At 45.5% G+C, this 21,877-nt stretch overlaps 2 protein-coding genes across 14 annotated transcripts in view; one reads left to right on the forward strand and one right to left on the reverse strand.

Annotated features, from left to right (window-relative positions):
• Window positions 1–9,587, forward strand: part of CPSF7 (cleavage and polyadenylation specific factor 7) — a 22,790-nt gene extending 13,203 nt beyond the window's left edge. For 2 of the 13 annotated variants that reach the window (XM_022591832.3, XM_022591826.2), the window contains exons 8-10: window positions 2,226–2,394; window positions 3,018–3,185; window positions 7,546–7,657. In XM_022591832.3, the coding sequence (XP_022447540.1) occupies window positions 2,226–2,394; window positions 3,018–3,180 (332 nt within the window). In that variant the 3' untranslated portion in view covers window positions 3,181–3,185; window positions 7,546–7,657. Of the gene's footprint in view, window positions 1–2,225; window positions 2,395–3,017; window positions 3,186–6,354 lie in introns of all 13 variants that reach the window. The other 11 variants (XM_089914719.1, XM_089914720.1, XM_022591830.2 and 8 more) reach the window with 10 other exon arrangements.
• Window positions 9,588–12,729: 3,142 nt separating this feature from the next.
• TMEM216 (transmembrane protein 216) lies at window positions 12,730–17,779 on the reverse strand. The gene is made up of 5 exons (XM_022592281.2): window positions 17,722–17,779; window positions 17,056–17,157; window positions 16,391–16,483; window positions 13,588–13,789; window positions 12,730–13,306 (listed from the first exon to the last, which is right to left on the reverse strand). The coding sequence occupies exons 3-5, from the start codon at window positions 16,434–16,436 to the stop codon at window positions 13,300–13,302; spliced, it is 255 nt and encodes an 84-aa protein (XP_022447989.1). The 5' UTR covers window positions 16,437–16,483; window positions 17,056–17,157; window positions 17,722–17,779; the 3' UTR covers window positions 12,730–13,299.
• Window positions 17,780–21,877: the final 4,098 nt, after the last annotated feature.

Raw genomic sequence — 21,877 nt, forward strand, 5'->3', positions numbered from 1 at the left:
CTGCCTTCTCCTTACCTTTAGTTTTTCCATTGTTTTGTCATTTCCATTGGCAAGAAATTCAACAAGATAAAGTTGGAGCACTCGTAGATTCGCAAGAGTGGCACATTTTGAAAAGCAATATGGTAACCTGGTTTCCTGGCTTTTGGGGAGCTCCACTGGTGCTGTTTGTTTAGCCTGTGTCTAGACCTGCCCCATGAAAACCAACTTAGTGCCTAGACTATAAATAACTAATACTCATTGTGGTGTTTGTTATAGAATGAACTTCCTGCCTCACGGAGACCTTGACCTCAGTGGCTGATCAGTGGATCTTGTGTCTATGTAATGAGTCCAATGCCAAGTGTAGACCTTGGGTTTTCCGAACTGATCATGGTGGTGGACATGGAATCTGATTACATTTGGGGATCGAGGCAGAGCTGGTGGCCTCCATGTAACCTATCCTAGAAAGAGACAAGTCTGTTGGGTGTCAGTCTTAAGGCATAATAATACCCTTACAACTAATTTTTGCCTTGCTGTCAGTATTAAGTTGGCAGAACCAGAAGCCATGCCTTTGAGAGCCAGGGGAACAGAACCTTTGGTTCCTAAGAGAAGAGAATATAGGAAGTTTCCGGGTTCTGGTCCAAGTTTCGCATTATAGCACTAATCATGTTCACTTTCTTCCTGCGAGTTTCCTACACGAATGTAAATATAGATTGTCAGATCTCCTAAGAAATAAGTTAACTCTATTATCATCCATTTTCCATAATTTCTCATCTTTGACTACAAAATTTGAATGCAGAGTGGACTAAAGACAGAAAGTATGTATATTTTCTCTCTCTCTTTTTTTCCACCAGAAACCTTCATGACATCTGAGTAAATCTCTTTAAATTAGAAAATAATCTATGCTCATTGTAGCAAGTCAGATATACAGAGTATAAAGAAAAACAATCATTGTTCTTCACCAGTTCCTTCACACTGAGATGATCAATAACTGAACCTCTGTCTCCTCCCTTTGTTTTGTTCTCATTCCAGTCATTCAAACCACAAATATTTATTGAATTCCTACAAAATAGGCAAAAATTCCCTACTCTGGTAGAGCCAAAATCCTGGTGTTCTTAGATCTCCACAGAATTGCAGGTCCTTCACAGCCTCTGTTCTGTTCTTCACTGCCTCGCACAGGGGGAGCTGCTAGTCCACTGTCACTGGACCCCTGCCTGGTTTCATGCTTTCCTTGTATTATCTTGTCCTTAATGCTAAGAAAGCTTTAGTTTGCAAAAGCATTGTGCAAGTACCCACCCTGACCACTCTCCTTGAGTCCAAACATTGCTCAGATGTGAGGAATGAAGGAGCTAGTTCTTGATGGCAGCATAATTAAAAATATGTGTGTGTGCATATAATATATATATATATATATATATGCACACACAACACGCATGTCTTAGGTATATGTTACTTGTATGTATATATGTATTTGGTTATAGATTTAAAATAATTCAGACAGAAATATGCAGTGTTAATAAATGAAAGGCTTCTGTACGAGGACCATCAGTAAGACCACCTTGTACAATTTAGTGTCTATCCTTCAGATTTTTTTTCTGTGCATGTAGCAAAATATATATGTAATTTTGATGGAATATCGTTTCACAGCTTTTTAAAAATACATTCTGGACATCTGTTACATCAACTAATACCTAACGTTTATTGAGCCCTTACTGTGTGCCTGGCACTGTGCTAAGTGCTTTACATGGATTGCTTTGTTTACATACAGATTTACCTCATGCTTTTTAATGACTATGTAGTATTCTGTAGAACCAATGTTCCATAATTTATATAGCCAGACCCTACTGAAGGAACTTTAAGTTGTTTTTGATTCTTTAATACAACAAACAACGCTGAAACAAACACTGTTTAAATTATATACTTGTGAACAGAAGTAGAAAATTTTTAGACGTGCTGGGTCAAAAAGTATGCACATTGTTTATTTTAATGGATGCTGTCTCATAACCTGCAGACAATGACGTGCCGGATTATACATCCACTAGCAGTGTCTGAGAGCATCTGTCTGATTCCAGACCACTAGAATATAGGTGCCATACAGTTTTATACCTGCCACTTCTGCCTCATCCGTTTTACTGTGGTTCTGTGGGACAGCTTTTTACTCTTGGTTTGTGTCCTCCTGAGTTCTCCTTTTCATCAGTTAGTTTACTGCCTCTGCTCATCCTTGGCCTTTCCCATCCATCCCCTGTCAGGGGATTACAGCGACGCGATTGAGACGCTGCTCACAGCCATTGCTGTTATCAAACAGTCCCGGGTCGCCAATGATGAGCGTTGCCGTGTCCTCATCTCCTCCCTTAAGGACTGTCTTCATGGCATTGAAGCCAAGTCTTACAGTGTGGGTGCCAGCGGGAGCTCATCCAGGTGAGTTGATGATTGCTTCAGCAGCCTGCCAGCCCTGAGCAGCACTCTTCCAGGGACTGGCAGGGGGAGGAAAGGAGCCCAGGGTATCTGGCAAGGACCTAGTTGAAAGAGCAGACCTAGCCCTCATGTCTTTAAGGGAAAAAAACTAATCAAACGTTTACATTAACAAATGTTGTAATGTCTGAAATCTGTGTTTGGTGAGGCAGTGGGCTTATTTAGGAGGAAAGACTGACGTAGTTCAGAACATGGGCTTTGGAGCCACACATTCTTGAATTTGAATCTCAGTCCTGCTCCTAACTACCTGCATGACCTTGAATATGGAAGTTACTCAACTTTCCAAGCCTCATTTTTCTTATTTTTAAAAAGGGGACAATGGTAGTACTTACCTTACAGACCTGTTGTAAAGATTAGGTGAGATAATGCATGTAAAGCTCTCAGCACTGTGCCTGATACGTTAGTAAGATCTCAACAAGTTTGTTATTAATTTTCCAAAAAAGACTAGGGGCCATGATAGAGTAACAGAAGAGTGGTTTAGGCAAATAGTAGAAGACACCAAAACACAATACTCTTAGAAAGAATGGGGTAAGCCCTCTGAGTGAGGCTGAAAAGTATCCTTCTAATAGGAAAAGACATCGGTCCCGAGAGAGGTCACCAAGCCGGTCCCGGGAAAGCAGCAGGAGGCACCGGGACCTGCTTCATAATGAAGATCGGCATGATGATTATTTCCAAGAAAGGAACCGAGAGCACGAGAGACACCGGGATAGAGAACGGGACCGGCACCACTGAGAAAGGTGGGATGAAGACTCATTGCTGGCTGGTTGATGATCTCTTATGAAAGAAAAATTATTGATAGTAAAGATTTCTCTCTCTCCTTTTAAAACAAGAAAAGGGTATGGGAAGACTTCCTATTTAGGTAACCAAAAATTCAGGAGGGCAGGTTTTCTGCTTGTTTGTGAGGAGTCGCACCCTGAAATGGACCTGAGATTAAGCTATTTTTGCTTGTTTTTTGACTGCTTTCACCTGGTATCTGAGACAACACGGCATAATGGCTAAGAACACAGTGTCTGCAGGTAGATGCCAGGTTATGAATTCCAGCTCCTCCAGCCATATTACTTTCTGTTCCTCAGTTTCCTCATTTGTAAGTGGAGATAATAAAAGCAACTGTCTCAGTGGATTGCTGAGTATTCAGTGAGCTAATCCATATAGAGCATTTAGCACTCATAGTACCTGTCACATAGTAAATTCTCAATAAATGATAGCTATTGTTATTATCATTGTTATGTTTTATTTATTATTTATTTACTTTCTTTTTGGTTGCGCCGTGTGGCCTGCGGGATCTTAGTTCCCTGACCAAGGATCGAACCCGTGCCCCGTGCATTGGGAGCACGGAGTCTTAACCACTGGACCGCCAGGGAAGTCCCTCATTGTTATACTTTAACCCCACCAAACTTTCAAATGAAAAAATCAGGAAAATTGACCAAGACAGAAAAAAGTAAGACCATTGCCTACTTGTAAGTTTTCAAGGTGCAACATTAATGATTTTTAAGAATTAATATGTATTAAAAAGATTTTGAAAATCAGGATACTTTAGTCAGAGAGGAGAAAGCTGATCTGAAAAAAATTATCTTTAAAGCTTTAGAGACTGGAGGATATTTCAATGGCAGGATATATTTGTTTTGGAAAAACTTACAGTGATTTTTTTTTTTTTTTAAATAAAGCAAAACAAAGGCAGGAGAGTTAGGGGTGGGGAACAACATTAACTCAAGTAACTGAAAAGTTGAGTTAGGCTTGGCTGGTTCAGGGGCTTCAGCTCTGTTATTTTCATTCTCAGGCTCCAGGTTACATCCCACCAGCTTGGCAATCCAACTGAAAACAAGCTTCCGAAAAAGATTGTTTCTAGTATATAAGCAAGCAAGAGCAGTTGTTGACTCTGTTTCTTTGGAGATCTGTAAAAGTAGTCGAGACTCTGGCGGGGATGGTACGTTTGTGGTTCCTGAAGGCTATTGCATGACCCAGGTGACTTTGGGGTCTCTTCTCAATTTTGCGGCTTCACATCAAGTACATTAGGATAATGTCCTTGGTGTTTGGCTGATTTGGTTGGTCTGAAGTAATGGTAATTGTGGAAGGTGAGTAGGAATAGTTCTGCTTGGTATCTTTGGGGTGGATAGATGGATGACTGGATGCAGAAAGGAAAAGAAACCCTCCCCCCTTCTTGTGAGTGCCTGTAGTTCACAAGCGGTAGCTGGACTGTAAACGGCTGCCTAGTGACAACCTACTAAACAAATAAGAAAGGAGTCTTGTTATGTTTGGCTACTGCCCTCTACTTTGTTGTTTCTGCCATTAACTTAAGCGGAGTTTTAAACAGCTTTGGCCTAATTGAGTCTCAGGCAGTGGGCGGGAGGGTAGGTAGAGTGGGTCTGTGATCGATCTCATCCCTCCTGTAGCAGTAGCAGCATTTCCCTTGTTTGAGCTAGCACAGTTGCTATCGTTGCTTGTAGATTCAGTATCAGTCACCACCCTCCCCAGTCCTGCAGCCCACCGTGCGTGTCCTTTGGAGCTGACTAGGATAAGAGTGACGAAGGAGGTAGTACTTGGTCTGTGCAAAGCATGAATTATAGTCTCTGGGGCCACATAGGTTAGTAGTCGGAACGTGTAGCTGCATGTCACTGTTCTTGGCGGCTTTGCTCCTGACAGCCTTTTGATAGAAAAATTGTGAGATCCTCTGATCATTAGAACTTTGGGGATTGAACACCTGAACCTGAGACTTCAGCTGTCATCTTGCTTCATTTTTTTTCCACCTGTAAAGTGGGACTTTTCTTCCATTATGAGGATGATTCAATTTGAAAAACTGAAAAATCCTATAACCCAGTAGTTCCCAGAAAACAGTCATTTGGCTGGTGCAGGCCTATGACAAATGAGGAAAATTAACTCTTGAGGCAGGTTTTCCAGTTCCCCACTTTTCCTAGTCACCCCTTTAGGTACATTGGTTATTCCTTCTGGTTAGTTAGTCCAAAAGAACTGAATTTGACCCCCCAAAAATGTCCATTTCTCACATTCTCATCCTGGGATTCTTAACTTCATCTGCAGGTACCAAGTTGTGACTTAGGAGATGTCATGTTGAGGAGATGGTGCCTGGGCCTCATTTACCTTGATAACTTTGCAAGCTCTGAGTACAATACCTTTTAGTTAGAAAATACTAGTATTTATACTATACGGAGAGCTGTTCCCTGAGAGCAAAGGGTATGTTCCATCTAGGGGCAGCAAAAAACAGCAGGCTTTTTTGTCCATCCTTCCTCAGGATGGGCATGACCTCTGGGACCTGAAGTCTGATTGACCCACTTTGTCCTCTGTCTGCATTCAAACATTACCACCAAAATGGAGCCATAACCTCTAAGAATTGGGTGCTGTTCAGTTGACCCTTGAGCAGTGTAGGGGTTAGGGGAGCTGACCTCTGCGTAGTCAAAAATTCGAGTATAACATTATAGTCAGCCCTCCATTTCTGCAGTTCTCCATCCACAGATTCAACCAACCTCAGATTCTGTTGTACTGTAGTATGTATTTATTGAAAAAAAATCCGCATATAAGTGAACCAGCGCAGTTCAAACCTGTATTTTTCAAGGGTCAACTGTAGTTTACTTCTGATGCATTAGTTATCCTCTGAGTCTTGTTTTGTAGCAACAGTTCCCAAATCACATCACTTTTGTGGTATATGTGTGCACGCTTTGGAGTTTGAGGATATTCTTAGGTCGTCTGTGGCTTCAAGTTTTTGTAGTTGTTGGCTGTTGTCTCATTATTTTAGGACATTATCCTGCTTGAAACATAGTAATTCTCACCTCATTGCTATCCTCCTGGTCCAGTGAAAACTGAGCATTCTGTTCAATTTTGATCTAATGCAAAGATTCGGAAACCCAAATTGTATGAAATTGAGGAGTCACTGAGGGCTTTAGTTTCCTCTTACAGAAAATGAGAAAGATACCTGCCTGCATAGATGTTTAGAGAAACCAGAGGCCATGACAGATTCTGAGGACCCCAGGGTGAAATGGTGCCATTTCAGAGTGTAGAAGGATCGGGCAGCTTATGGATGTAGTTTTTCTTGCAGAGCTCCTCCCGGTTTCAGAAGTGCATACATTAAAGGTGAGCATTTATGTATAGGCCATGTTGCCAGTTTGGGTGTTAGTAGAAATCCTAAGCCTGAATTTAATTCCCCCTTTTCCTTTTCGCTATCAGTTCTATTTCGTGTGGTAAGATTGACCAGGCCACCCCCTGCAGATGGATGTTACAATGTTGGAAAGAGGGCTGAGTGTACTGGGGACCTTAAGTTAGGTCGAGATGTGACAAGTGGCTTAACAGTCCTTCACTGCTCAGCAGAAGTTCTTAACCGTGCTTTTAGTTTTCTTGGATGGTGACTGCTGATTCTCTTCCTTGACCTCCGTGCTCTGCTTCTGCTCTGGCCTGACCACGTCACTCCTGCTCGGTGTTAGTATGCTTCTTGGCCCCTCACCCACACCTGTCATCTGGGGAGGACTTAGAATCTCTTGAGTGGTGGTACTTGGAACATCTCTGGCTCTATGTGTATGCTTCTTTAAAAGAAGGAAAAAAGTTTAGTTTTCTTGTGTAAGTACATGCTCCCTGCAAGGGCCTCTTGGGTATTTGGGGGTTAATGGATTTGGTTATGTACACACTTGTTTTCTTACCATTGTACTTCCCATTTCCAGATTTTTCCCCTTCCCCTTAAGGTAAGCTATGACTTGCTCAGAATAGATTTTCTGAAACAGTATTTAAACTCACCATGCTCCCTTAGAGCAACTTTTCTTGAAATGTAGTAGTTCCCAGCCAAAGTCTCCTTTTCAGTCAAACTGCTTTGATGCCTTATTTCATTGTCTATGTTTTTCCCCCTAACCTTAAAGTAAAATGTCACTCCTCTTTCCTCTGTTCTCCTCCATCCATTCCCTCACTACTCACAGTGCCAAACACTCCCAGACAGTTCTGCTGTCTTTTACTTTCCCAGGCTTGCATTCTGTCTGTCTGCATCCCCTACTTCATACGTTTTAACTTTTGAAAATGCCAGTATAATTTATATAAGCCCCTGTTAATCGGAAAGTAACCTCTAACTTGTATTTTCTTTCTTCTCTTCTGATGTTCTCATTGCAGGAGTCTGGTTGGAAGCAAATGTTTTTTTAATGGACTTGCATCTCCTCACCTTGATCAGGACTAAAGGACGGAGGCCGCTCCACCCCTTCCCCTTTCTCCAAGCCCCTAACCCCTTCCAGACACCCACAGGGAATACCCTCTGCCCTGCAAGATTGAAGATTGCCTGGCAGCCCTCCCAGTCCCACTCCTGTTTGCCAGGGTAAAGAACCTAAAGACTTCATGTGGTTGGGAGGGTGGCAGACAGGAAGAAACCATGTCCAGGTCCCTGGTCTCCATAGAGAACGGTGCTTTGTCCAAGGAAACGTATGAGTTTCTGATTCTCCAGGAGCAGTTCAGTGGTGAGGTTGATGGGAAGACATCCTTCCCAAAGGAAACGGATCCTCCCTGTGGGATCTAGGAGAGTGACTGGGTGTGCCAAAATATGCCCAGGGTCCTGCCCTCAGCACTAGGTTTGATGGGGCGAAGAGGGTCCAAACCCCTTGCTAACATACCACTTCTTTAACTCCTTTACCTGCCCAGCCCTTTGAGGAGGGACCATGAGAACAGAAATTACTTTATGGAAAGCTTCTCCTGTTCTTGCTTTTCCCTCTTACTCATTGACGGTTTGTTTCCCTGACCTCCCAGGGGGCTAAAACCCTTTCAACTCCCTGCTGCCCAGCCTGCTCAGTGGACTTGCCCCTCCTAAGCAGAGAAGGCCCATGAGGTTGCTTTCTGCTGGGGAGCCTGGCAGAGCCAGTTACCACCCTCTACTGCTTCTTGCTTGGTTCCGTTGCCTCTTGCAATAACCAGCTCCACTAGATGTTCCCTTTCCCTGGGGCTTTTCCATTTCACATGTGGAGCCCTTCCCCCAAGAAGGCTGCTTCCTTGTTTTAGAGGAAGGTACTGCCATTGGGAGTCGGGGACATCGGACCTCAGCAGTGAAGAACCCTTGTGAAATACTAGGAGTGGGGAAGGAGGCAAGTTGGGTGGGATATGGCCTACTTCCATAGGCTTTTCTTTTTTCAGGTTTGATGTGAGCATGGGCTTGCATCCTCCAGGTACATACTTTTACTTATTGTGGGATAACCCGGCACTAGTAGGTAAAGTCACAAATTTGGTATTTTTTCACCTTTTGAATTTTGACTTAATAGCTCCCCTCGCTCTGCCTGGAGGTACTTGCTGCCTCTGATAAGGAGCAAGGAAGAAGTGGAGCCTGACTTTAATGAGCTCAGCTCAGAATTCTAAGGACCGCTCTGGGGGCCATATTCTACACAGGCAAATGGAATTGCTTTTCCCGTAACATCCACATTGTGAGGCGGCTGCTGCTGGAAGAAGCAGCAGCCACAGGGTCCTGCGGTACCCACGGGGCGGCAGATGCTACTTCCGCATGCGTCTGTAGGGCACGCGACATCGAACAGGAAACGTGGCACGTGGGGTGTAGGGTCGCTGGAGACCCTTCTGGCTCAGAGGGGAGAGACTGAGCTGGACCGAAGCCTTCCTCTGTTCCTTGCACGTTTCTGACATAGCCCTCGCTCAGTCACTGAGGGAGTCCCCCAGGGTTGGAGAGGCACATTCCCTTGGGACAGAGGCTACAGGTTTGTAGCTTTTTTCCCCCTGTCCCCCAACCCCATCCCCACCTCCACTTCAGAATATGGCACCCTGCCCAGCCGGCCAAGCGTTAAGTGATGTGCTTATCCTCAAGAGCAGCTCCGGGTGTCTTTTTAATGTAGAGAAAACCAAGTAAGGTGACAGTTTAAGGAGAAAAAAATACATAGAATACCAGAAAAGCCGTTTACCCGGAGAATTTTTTTCTCCCCATTTTTGTTTTGTTTTTACTTGGTGACACAATTTTTAGTTTTATTTCCTGATAGCAAAAGGAAAAAAACCCAACCCTCAAAAAGGCCAAGGCCCCGTCCCCCTGTTGTTGGTGATTTGTTTGTCTTTCTGATAGGTTGAAAATTGTGTAATAAACTTGATGACACTGTCAATCTTTTATACTGCATTGTATTTTTTTTCCTTTTGTAACAAAATATTTTTAAATAATAAATGGGGTGTGAGCTGTTTCACGGATTCTGCATTGAATAGATTTGTTGAGGTGTCTGGGACACGGGTGTGGGCTGATGTAGAGGCTTTGGGAGGGGAGTGAATCCCTGAGTTCTCAGCTGGAATTGCACGGTGGGCATGTGTAGTGCGTGTGGTGCACCTCCTAGGAGACCTCGTGCGAGCCTTTGGAGGTGCCCCTTGAGGTTTAGCTTTTTTCCTTAACCATCTAAACAGCCTAGTTAATTCCAAGTCATCTTTTATCCTTCAAGGTTCCTAAGATTTATTCTCAGAATAAATGTCCTACCTTGTACAGTTCAGTTCCGATGTCATCAAGTTCATAAAGGGAAGAGTCCTCTGCTAGGCGTTAGAAGACATGCTGGCTAGTGCCTCCTTCACATCTAAATCTGTCTAACCATGGAGAAGCAGCACAACCTCAGTCTCTTTCGTTTGTAAGATGAAAATGATAGCTGTTCTGCCTTCCACATTGGGAGGTCTGAAGAACCATAACAAATGTGAACGTGTTACGTAGACTGCGGTGCTATCTAAATATAAGGGAAGTACAGATTAGAAAGCTTAGCAAAGTGCTGCGGGGTAATCCTTGGGATTCCTGAAAGGCTTTTTAAAAAGTCGGGCGAACAAGAGGAGAGTTAGCATAATAAAAAGATGAACCAGCAACCAGAGGACATATAATGTGTTGCTGAGGCCAGTAAAGGCAAGAGCAGTATCAAAGCAAGAAACCCTTAGTAGAAGGGAAATTCCTTGAGGGTCTATGTTGTTATAAAACTTGAAGGAAAAAAAATAGTTGGAATGCCTCTCAGAACTTAAACCAGGGTTCTCAAGTTGAGTTCCACGGTTGCCTGCATTTCAGTTATGCGCCATGCTTGCTAAAATGCCTTCCTGGCCGCATCAGTCTCTGGAGTCTAGAATCTACGTTTTATGCTCCAGGTGACTTACATAAACTAAAGCATGAGGACTGCTAGTTTAGAGAAGCAAGTGCCTTCTTCAGTTTCTCCTAGGGGTTACCATGGCAGTATAGGAAGGGAATGACCTTTGGGTCACCTCTGTGTTCCTGAGTGCTTCCTGAAATGAGCCAGACCTCAGCCCCTAGAGACCACCACTGCAGTCACCTGACTAGGCATGTCAGGTGTGACGTGTCAGTTCTAGGCATGAGTGTGGATATCCTAGCAGGCCTCTGCCAGCTCCTGTGACCAGGGCCTGCCCCTTGGCCCAGCCCACTCACTGTCCCAGGACGTTAGTCCTTCAGGTGTGTATGGGGTATAGTGGCTCCCTTGACACTACAGTGAGTACAGCCTCTGACACGTTAACCCTGAAAGACCAGCTCTGCTGGTGCCCATCGCCCACTGCCTCAGCTTCTGTTGTATCATGTTCCACTCTGGTGTGACTAACCGCATCCACACAGCTGGCCCCAACAAGCATCAAGAAGAATGAGCATTTATGGGACTTCCCTGGCGGTCCAGTGGTTAAGACTCCGCGCTTCCACTGCAGGGGGCACAGGTTCAATCCCTGGTCAGGAACCAAGATCCTGCAAGCTGCACGGCGCGGCCAAAAAAATAACAAAAATAAGAAGAATGAGCATCTATGGAGCCACGTCTGGGAAACACAACACGCTAAGCTTCCAGATACCCATGAAGAAAATGTGAAGACTTCCTGTTCTAAGTCCCATTTTCAATCATTCATTCTTATACTCACGTGGTACCTGTTCAGGAATGGAATTTACTTGATCCAGATTGAGACACGTAAGACAACGTTTCTAACAAATTAGTAACCAGTTGTATGATGCTTGGCTATGTTACTTCCTCATCTTTAAACCTGCCAAGCTGGGGATGAGATTAAGTCTAAAGCCCCTTTGAATTATAAGCCACCTCTAAACTTTCAACTGAGCCTCCCATTCATTTTTCTGTGTTGCTGGGAGGGGAACCTTAACCAGTGAAACTCTAAATGAAATAGAGAGGCCACGGAGAATGAGTTCTCCAGTTTGATGCCAGCGATTTCTTCAAAGCAGGGCTAGACAAACAAGCAGTGTGAGAAGCAGCAGAAAATTAAGGTATTAGTGGGATATGTGATTGAAATGTCAGGGAAGTTCCTATTGGGTTTTTTGTTACTGTTTCATGCTTAATCAGACCTATTAATAGTCTTTGGATGGACCCCAAAGGCAGCTCTTAGGCAAGGACACGGAGGGTTAGGAAATAAGAAAAAGCATCAGTGCTTTGGAAAGTGGAGACCTACATAGGATGAGAATGAGCCTGATCACACGAAATAAGCAGTTAAAAACCAGCATGACATTCTTAAAGGCCAATTACTTTTTACTCTGAGGAAGAGCAGATATTCTAGGGTTCACCTGATAGCAGATGGGCCATATGGCTCAGGGTTTCCTAAAGTGGCTTCTTTGATGGCTTCTTGGGGCTGAAGAAATGGCTATCATGCAAGATGAGAAATAGTTTTAAAGACGGTTACTTCGAGAAGGGAATGATTCACTCATTTAGGGCAACACGCCTCCAGCTTAAAGAATAAAAATAGGAACTTCCCTGGTGGCGCAGTGGTTGGGAGTCCGCCTGCCGATGCAGGGGACGCGGGTTCGTGCCCCGGTCCGGGAGGATCCCACATGCCGCGGAGCGGCTGGGCCCGTGAGCCATGGCCGCTGAGCCTGCGCGTCCGGAGCCTGTGCTCCGCGGCGGGAGAGGCCACAACAGTGAGAGGCCCGCATACAGCAAAAAAAAAAAAAAAAAAAAAAGTATGTGTTCCTTTTATATTAACTTGAAATTTCAAAACAAATGACCAAAAAATATTGGTAAGTTTAGAATATGTTTCTTCCAATTACTCATGCCTCACCCTGGAAAGATGACAATTATCTGTAAGAGGAATGAGAGACAAGATGCTGGCTTTGGGGCAGAGGTGAAGAATGTGAGCAGGCAGGATGACAGATCTGAAGAAGACACAGAAGCTGGCAGGGCCTTTAGGGATTAATTGAGGCTGGAGCTGTGGGAAGAAACTCAGTGGGACACCTTCATCACTGCCTCTGTGTCCACACTGAACCACCAAGCGCAGCCGAGAACAAACCGCTGGGATAGTCTCTACCTTCTCTTAAAGTGGAAGAAATTCTAGGGACGGGTGCCGTGAGGAAAAGGCTACTACAACCTCCGCCACAGAAAATACATCTTTATTATAAAATAATGTTTTGTTTCATGATGAGAGTAGAAAAATAACACTATGAGCTCCAGAGAAAGTTCTGGAGCTCAGTCTCTGAGAAATGGGATGAGCGGCTTTTGCATCACTCTGGGAGCACACCCTCCTGAGGTGCCCCGTGCTCCTGCAGGACGTGGGGCGCAGCACACACAGGGAGTGTGCAGCTCAGGTCCTGCTGGAAGCCCAAGGAGCCTACACGGTCCACACAAGATGCTTTGGCCATGATGATCGAAGAGGAAAACTTGAGGTCAGAAGGGAATTAATTGGTTCTGAGAAGGGCCAGGATGGCGACAGCCTTGCCCCTCCCTATACTGGAGTGTAGAAGAGTCTCTTGGGCTGATGATCCTGGTTTAGAAGATGGTGCCCAGTGGGCTTATGCTTGGTTTGTTCCCCAAGGAGTCTGTGCTGAGGAAAAGCTGCAACCTTTCCCAGGACAACTTGACCCACCGTCTCTCACTGGTGCGGCTAAAGTACCAGAGGTGTGTGTGGTCTCAGCCTGTGAGGGCTGCTGGCTGAGATTTTTGTGCTTCAAATCCTGTCCATACCGATGGCAGAAAGAAAGAAACAAACAAAATGTTAAAAGACCAGTGAGTAAGAGCCGCTGGCTGGAGCTGTTCTATATTCCAAGCCTCTCGGCCCCAAAGAACAAGGAGAATGTCTACCCTAAGTGGGAAAGGCAGTCCCACAGACAACCCTATTTGCCCTTAAAAATCTTCTAGACCCCTCAGGCTTTAGACAAACAACGAATCCCCACCCCACCCCCGGGATGGGAATCCAACCCTCAGGTGGTAGGAAACGGTCCCTCGGCAGCAGTACCTGGAGAAGGCAGCCAGGGTGAGCACCTCAAGCAGCAGCTCTGAGCCACAGAAGAAGAGCAAGATGCCGTTCATGATGGCTTCCAGGCGGAGCACGTAGGTCTGCAGCAGCAGGTAATAGGAGGCCATCATGGCAGATGGGAAGGTCAAGGCCATGCTAATACCAAGCGGCATCTTTCGTTGGCAGAGGTTTCCCTTTGTACCTGTCAGACACAGCCCATGGAATCACCTCCAAGTGGCCTGCCTTCCCTGGCCTCAGAGGAAAGGCGGGCAGGATGGGATGGACTGGCAAGCAGAGGAAAATGCTCCTGAATGGGGATGTGCAGGTTTATAAATGTGGTCCCACTGTGTTAAAAACTAGAGGCTTGGGCTTCCCTGGTGGCGCAGTGGTTGAGAGTCCGCCTGCCGATGCAGGGCACACGGGTTCGTGCCCCGGTCCGGGAGGATCCCACGTGCCGCGGAGCGGCTGGGCCCGTGAGCCATGGCCGCTGAGCCTGTGCTCCGCAACGGGAGAGGCCACAACAGTGAGAGGCCTGCATACCGCAAAACAAACAAACAAACAACAACAAAAAAAGTAGAGGCTTTGGAGCAGCTATAGGATTGCAGTCATTCACCGAAAGGTCCTGCTTCCATTCTGGCTCCCATTTAAGGGACAATGGGCTCTTTATTTGAGGAAAAATTTTGTAAATCATAAAAATAATATATAATCATTGAAAACTTTTCAGTTAATATAGAAAATACAGAGTTCCCTGGCAGTCCAGTGGTTAAGACTCCAGGCTTCCACTGCAGGGAGCATGGGTTTGATCCCTGGTTGGGGAACTAAGATCCCACATGCCATACGGGGCAGCCAAAAAATAGAAAAAAATATATAAAAAATAATTTTAGAAAATATAGAAACTAAAAGACCACATGACTCAGCCCTTAGAGATAGCCATTATTACAGAATGATGTATACTGTTTCAGACTTTTTTATGTGTATGGTCACATATTACTATTTATTATTCTAAAAATAGAATCATACCCTGCATACTGTTTTGCAACTTATTTAACCACTTAACATAGTTAGACATCTTTCCACACATAAACTACCTTACCCTTTTTTAATGGCTATGAACAATTTCACTGAACCAATGCCATAACTTATTTAACTAATCCTGTACTGATAGATGTTTAGGTTGTTTCTAATGTCTTGATGTTAAAAAATACATGGCAGGGGCTTCCCTGGTGGCACAGTGGTTAAGAATCTGCCTGCCAATGCAGGGGACACGGGTTCGAGCCCTGGTCTGGGAAGATCCCACATGCCGTGGAGCAACTAAGCCCGTGCGCCACAACTACTGAGCCTGTGCTCTAGAGCCCGTGAACCACGACTACTGAGGCCATGTGCCACAACTACTGAAGCCCGCGCACCTAGAGCCTGTGCTCCGCAACAAGAGAAGCCACCACAATGAGAAGCCCACGCACCACAACGCAGAGCAGCCCCCGCTCACCACAACTGGAGAAGGCCCGCGCGCAGCAACAAAGACCCAACACAGCCAAAAATAAATAAAATTTAAAAAATAATTTATAAAAAAATATATACATGGCAATAAACATTCTCATACAGATATCTTAGCATATCTGTAGAAGTAGCTGTCTTTTTCAACCGTTTTGGAAGGGCAATTGTTAGGTCTAAGAATATGAATTTTACCTGGTAAAACTATTAGCAAAAAGGTTGTACTAATTTATATTCCCAGAGGGTGTGGGAATATAAATACCCACAAGAGTGTGAGACCATAGAGACCTGTTCCTCACAGCCACTCGAATACTGGGAATTTGGAAACCTTTTTAATCTGATGGGTGAAAATGTTACCTTGTTTTTTCAATTTGCTTCTTGTTAGTGAGTCTGGGCATTTTATCATGCGTATTGGTCCTTGTAATTATTCTTATGTGAATTGCCCATTAGCGTCCCTTGCTAATTTTTCCTTTTTTTTGCTAGTGATAATTTTTAAAAAAATTTTTATTGGAGTGTAGTTACTTTATAATGTTGTGTTAGTTTCTACTGCACAGCAAAGTGAATCAGCTGTATGTATACATATATCACCTCTTTTTTGGAGTTCCTTCCCATTTAGGTCACCACAGAGCATTGAGTAGAGTTCCCTGTGCTATACAGTAGGTTCTCATTAGTTATCTATTTTATACATAGTATCAATAGTGTATATATGTCAATCCCCTTGCTAATTTTTAAAACTAGGTTTTTTTCTTAGCACTTTATGTGAGCCTTCTTTATCCTTTGTTATATGTGTTGAAACTATTTTTTTCCCCTCAGTGTGTGTTTTAACACCGTTTTCAAGGATGAGATATTCTAATTAATAAGGGCTTGCTCTGTTTTTCTGGGGATATAAAACTTGTCCTAGAGAAATCCTTATTCAGAGAAGTGGAGGGGATCTTAGTGCTGACCTGTGCAGGCGTCTACTGCCCTGGATAGGCGTCTACTGCCCTGGACATGGAGTTACAACTGAATCTATTCTCCCAAGCAAACCAGTGAGAGGAACCAGGAACTCTTGTAGCAGTTAGACAACTGGGAAGGAATTATCTAATATCTCATGTCACCACCTACTTCTGGCCCTGCAGAGCAACAGACAGATAAATCCTGACCCAAAATATGAAGCAGCTTGAAACTTCAGAGAGGGGGTAACGGGATATACCACCAGATCCAATCTCTTACGGTGAGCCTAGGTTATGTATTGAAACTTTTCCTTGTTAATCAGGTTACAGATACCAGCTCGTCTCATAAGGAATGGAAATATTCTCTGGACAACACTCACCAAAAAACAGTCGAATTACTTCAATTCCAAGATAAAGGAAGAGCATCGCCACATCCAGTACTAGATTGGCTGTTGGATATGGTAGCAGGAGACCTGCCAATACAAAAGTCAGAGCTTGCAAACAACATAGAACAGTACACACAAGAACTCCCACACACCTGGGAATAAAGAGAACACGAGTCTTATCAGCGTTCCATGAACTACTTAGTGAGATGTGGGCAGGATCTGTTAACCTGCTGCAGGATCTGTTAACTCCTGGCGCGGCTACGTCTGTTAGAGGCAGGCTCGTTATTACGGGGTTTTACTCCTAACTTGGAGAGTCTATGGGGACTCTGCTCTCCACAGTAATCAGACGTACATGGGTACCCAGGCTGCTGAAATGAAGGTCACCAATGGTCTTAAAGTGGAGTTCAGCAAAGAGGTGATGGGGGAGAGTCAGAATGGAGAAGTCCACATTTCCCAAACTCAAGAAAATCTTGCCGAGGGGCTTCTTACTAAATCATTCTCAAGGAAGTCACCTGATGAAGAGACTTCCACCATGCAACGAAGAGGAGCCCCAGGGGGCAGAAAAGAATGAAAAACAAGAAGGCTTTTGGTGGCAGCTGGCTCTGGGCTGAAGTGGGGAAGGGATGTTGGGGCAAGGGGAGTCAAACCCCAGGCCTTACCTTTATACAGAAATACGAAGAGTTCCAGCAGGAAACAGGTAGCATAATACCACCCGTTCAGAAAGAACAGGATTTCCAAGGGGGTGGAGGACAACCGTTTACCTGAAAATATGAGCACAGAGAAAAGAGATGGGCTGGAGGGCAGCTCAGCCTCAGTTATTTCAATGGTTCTGTGTCTAACTTGGAGGAAACACGAGGCCGCAGCTAGTGGAAAGGGCCACTTGGGGGCACTTCTGATTGCTGATAAGGAGTACGTGTGTATATACGGTGTGGAGGGGGGTTTCCTTCAATCCCCTTCTTTCCGGAATACTGTCAAACTCGACTCCTTCGGCTTTGGGGCTGAAAATCAAAGCCTAAGATCTAACCTCGTCACTATTTGGGAAGGGAAATTGGGGCTCAGAGACCAGCACTGGTCTGTTTGAAGTCGCGCTGCAAATTCGCAACTGAGCTGGCCTAGAATAGGCCCAGCCAAGGATTTGGGGGTATCGGAGACCCGCACCTCGAGACCTTCGGGCACTCAGGGTGGGTGAGGCCGCCAAACCCTGCTTTGGACAACTGAGGAGTGATGTCCCTAACACCCGAGAAGGAAGGGTTTAGGTCGAGCACTGGGAGAGAAGGTTGGGGGTGGCTGGGTACTGAGGAGAGCGGGACCAGCGACTCACACACCTCCGGAACCTCACCTCGCGGCGCCATCTTCAGTCCCCATGGAAACTGCATACGCGGCTACAGCTACTCCTGGAGCAGCGAGGCGTTGCCGGAAGCTGGGGACGGAGCGGCTCTCTATTCTGGCCTCTCTACCCGCCTACCTCACTCTATGGTTACGTGGTGCCTGGGATGTCTCGGTGCAGTCCGCGCGTGCCAGCAAATTGCTTTCGCTGGGGTTTCGGCTGCCGACCTGAGAGAGAACAGTGGCCGCCCACCGAGCAGTTGTCCTCAGGACCCCGGGGGCGGGAGCGGCTCTTGGGCTTCCCCATCCCAGGTTTACAATGAGTCGTCTGAGTGTAGCCAGTAGTGGTAATGTGACCGCAGGATTGGCAAATAGGCCCCGGCCCCAAGATTCTCTTTACTAACAACGGTCTGAAAATGAGAAACGGTGTGCACGACAGTGCTATGCAAATGCACGGTGGGGTTTGGGGTCTTTTGTCTAGCAAGCAGCCTTTTTTTTGGGGGGGGAAGGGTAGTAGGGGGTTTTGTGCCTCCGATTTATGAACCAGGTAGTTAGAAGACACCAGAATTAATCGGAACTAGAGGCTCCTTTCAAGGAGCATAAGTGAGACAGGAAGATGAAACATGATCACCAGGTGACCCGAGACGTGTATAGGAGTTGAGAAGACAAAGTACTCGCGGTGGGAATTGAGAAAAGGTTACAAGAGATGGTCTGTAAACTGGGCCTTGAAGCCTGCTTATGACGTGGAGCAGTAAAAGTGTGTTACCATTCTCAGAGGAGTAGAAAGAAGGGTTTTGTTTTTGTTTCTGTTTTGGCGGTACGCGGGCCTCTCACCGTTGTGGCCTCTCCCGTTGCGGAGTACATGCTCCGGACGCACAGGCTCAGCGGCCATGGCTCACGGGCCCAGCCGCTCCGCGGCATGCAAGGTCCTCCTGGACCGGGGCACGAACCCGTGTCTCCTGCATCGGCAGGCGGACTCTCAACCACTGCGCCACCAGGGAAGCCCAAAAGAAGGGTTTTGAAGTGGACTCAGGTTAACTTGACTGTTAGTCACTGTCAGTAAGGGTAGGACAGGAAACATGGCACAGTCAAACCAGGTAATTTGAGTAGAGTGACTAATTTTTTTAAAACTAAATTTGTTTTTTTTAGTTTTGGCTGTGTTGGGTCTTCATTGCTGTGCTCAGGCGTGCAGGGGCTACTCATTGTCGTGGCTTCTCTTGTGGAGCATGGGTTCTAGGCGCGCAGGCTTTAGTAGTCGTGGCACGTGGGCTCAGTAGTTGTGGCTTGCAGGCTCTAGAACGCAGGCTCAGTAGTTGTGGTGCACAGGCTTAGTTGCTCCACAGCATGTGGGATCTTCCCGGGCCAGGGCTTGAATCCGTGTCCCTTGCTTTGGCAGGCAGATTCTTAACCACTGCACCACCAGGGAAGCCCCGACTAATTCCCCCGCACCCCCCCCAACCCCGACTAATTTTTTTTTAAGCGTACAATTCAGTGGCATTAATTACATTCACAATGTTGGGTAACCATCACCATCATTGACAAAGCCTTTTCATCATCCCAAACAGAAACTCTGTAACCGTTAAGCACCCACTCCCCCCAGCCCCTGCTAACATTTAATCTACTTTTTATGTCTATGAATTTGCCTATTCTTTATATTTTAAATAAGTGGAATCATGCAATACTTGTCCTTTTGTGTCTGGCGTAATTCCATTTAGCGTGTTTTCAAGGTTCATTCATGTTGTAGCGTATATCAGAACTTCATTCCTTTTTATGGCTGAATAATATTCGTGTGTGTGTGTGTGTGTGTGTGTGTACACCACATTTTGTTTATCCATCTGTTGAGGAGTGGACACGGATTTCCTTTTTTGGGCTAGAAAAATGTTGCAGTGAACATCATTATAGAAGTATCTCTGGAAGCCTCTGTCTTCAGTTCCTTTGAATATATATCTAGGAGTGGAATTAGAGTTTTTTGGTAATTCTATGTTTAACTTTTTGAGGAACCATCAAACTATTTTCCACGGTGTCTGTAACCATTTTAGATTCTACCAGCACTGTACAAGGGTCCCAATTTCTCTGCGTCCTCATCAACACCTTTTATTTTCAGTTTTTAAAATTGTTATTATCACTATCCTAGTAGGTGTGAAGTGATATCTCACTGTGGTTTGGACCTGGGATCCTTTGCTGCAGTGCTTGCACCTGGACAAACATCTCCCGGAGCAAAAGAATACAAAGAAATTATAAGGGACTGAAAATAACTGCATGCATGCATGGTTTGGACAAATTATGACCAATAAGATACAAAAAGGCCAAAACCCAACTGCTGCTTTTTTTTTGGGGGGGGGTGCAGAAGCAGGGTACTGCGCATGATCGCGCATGATCCCTGCACACAGCACCACCGAGGGGGTGGGCAGACCACCAAAGCCACCCCTCCGGCCTGACCCACCCCTACCCTCACCCTATTTAAGGACCCAGCTCACTCCCGCCCCCTCTTTGGGGAGTGAGCAAGGGCACCTTTTTCTTGTTCTCACTCCCTCATGCTGCAGCATGAGTTCCAGTAAAGCTTTACCTAAATTCCTCATCTGGCCTCTTACCAATTTCTGTTGACTAAGGAGTTCAAGGACTCAAGTTGGTAACAGCTGCACCAATTTACATTGCCACCAACAGTGCAGGAGGGTTCCCTTTTCTCCACATCCTCAACATCGCTCGTTATTTGTTGTCTTTTTTTTTTTTTTTGGCAGCATCAGGTCTTTGTTGCAGGATCTTCGTTGCGGCATGCAGGATCTTCCAGTTGCAGCACACGGGCTTAGTTGCCCCGCGGGCTTAGTTGCCCCATGGCATGTGGGATCTTAGTTCCCTGACCAGGGATCGAACCTGCACCTCCTGCATTGGAATGCGGATTCTTAACCACTGGACCACCAGGGAAGTCCCTGTTGTCTCTTTGATAATAGCCATTCTGACAGTTGTGAGGTGACATCTCATTGTGGTTTTGATTTGCATTCTGAGTGACTAACCTTTCAGACAGTGCTGTATTCATAGCTAGTTGGGGTGGAGGCGTGGGTCAGTAATTGTTTTTTCTGGGCTGAAAGGAGAAGCAGCAGAAGCAATTCCCTGAAACTGGAGAGAGTAATATTCATGGAGAAGTCCCACCAAGAGCTGTGAAAGTCTGAAAAACTGGTGAATTTATATCTGAGCTCTTCCCCTTCCCTCTCCTCTGCGCTCTGATCTCCGCTTGTGCCTCCCCTTGGAACTGAACTGCAAGCCTGGGCTCTTTCTTTAGTGTCAGCGGAGCAAGGCACACAGCAAGGCTGGGAGGGGTGGAAAGGGCTCTGGAGCCAGCACATCTGCCTCCACTGCCTGCTAGACAGGAGTTAGTCAAGTTCCTTCTGTGAACCTCAGATGTCCAACTCTAAAAGGAAGGTGGGCCAGCTGTTTGTTTTTGTAAGTAAAGTTTTTGGGGGGAACACAGGCACACCCACAGATTTACATTTTGTATACAGCTGCATCCATGCTACAGGCTTTCATGCTAAGTTAAATAGTTGCAACAGAGACTATATGGCCCATGGGCTTAAATACTTACGATCTGGCCCTTTAAGAAAAACTTTGCTGACCCCTGTCATAGAGGATGGCAAGGATTAACATGCCACAACTCCACAGGTGCTACAAGTAGGCAATAAGATTGAACTACTCATAGCACAGCAAACAGCAGGAGCATCGTCATGGCAGCCTGTTTCCCCAGTACCCAAGTCCTACGAATGACACAGTGAGCCCCAATGGTGGTGCACGCAGTAGGTTATGCCGCATCTGAGGAGCCCAGGGCCAAGGGCTCAGAACCTTTTTTAGCAAGCAGCAAATAAGCCAGGCTCCCCCTACTCTGGGGGAGGGAACAATTACACTGTAGTCACACTGTGGTGGCCTTGGCCTACCTACTTGCCTATGTGCTCAGTGTCAGGAGACAGGCCTTTCGTTTTGGAGTTTTCAGCAAAAACAACGTGCAGATCATTGTTGCTTTTGTTGTGGCCATCCATTTACAAGGCTTGGTGTCAGTCTATCTCTTGTAAAAATAAAATACAGTGTGTGTGTGAAAAAAAAAAAAGGCCCAGGAACTAGGAGAAGGAAAAGGTTTATGATGCTTCTATTAAAAAAAAAAAAAAAAAG

This window comes from Delphinapterus leucas, chromosome 7, assembly GCF_059928025.1.
Source record: "Delphinapterus leucas isolate spDelLeu-1000000601 "Yukka" chromosome 7, BTC_Dleu_Yukka2, whole genome shotgun sequence".
NCBI lineage: Eukaryota > Metazoa > Chordata > Mammalia > Artiodactyla > Monodontidae > Delphinapterus > Delphinapterus leucas.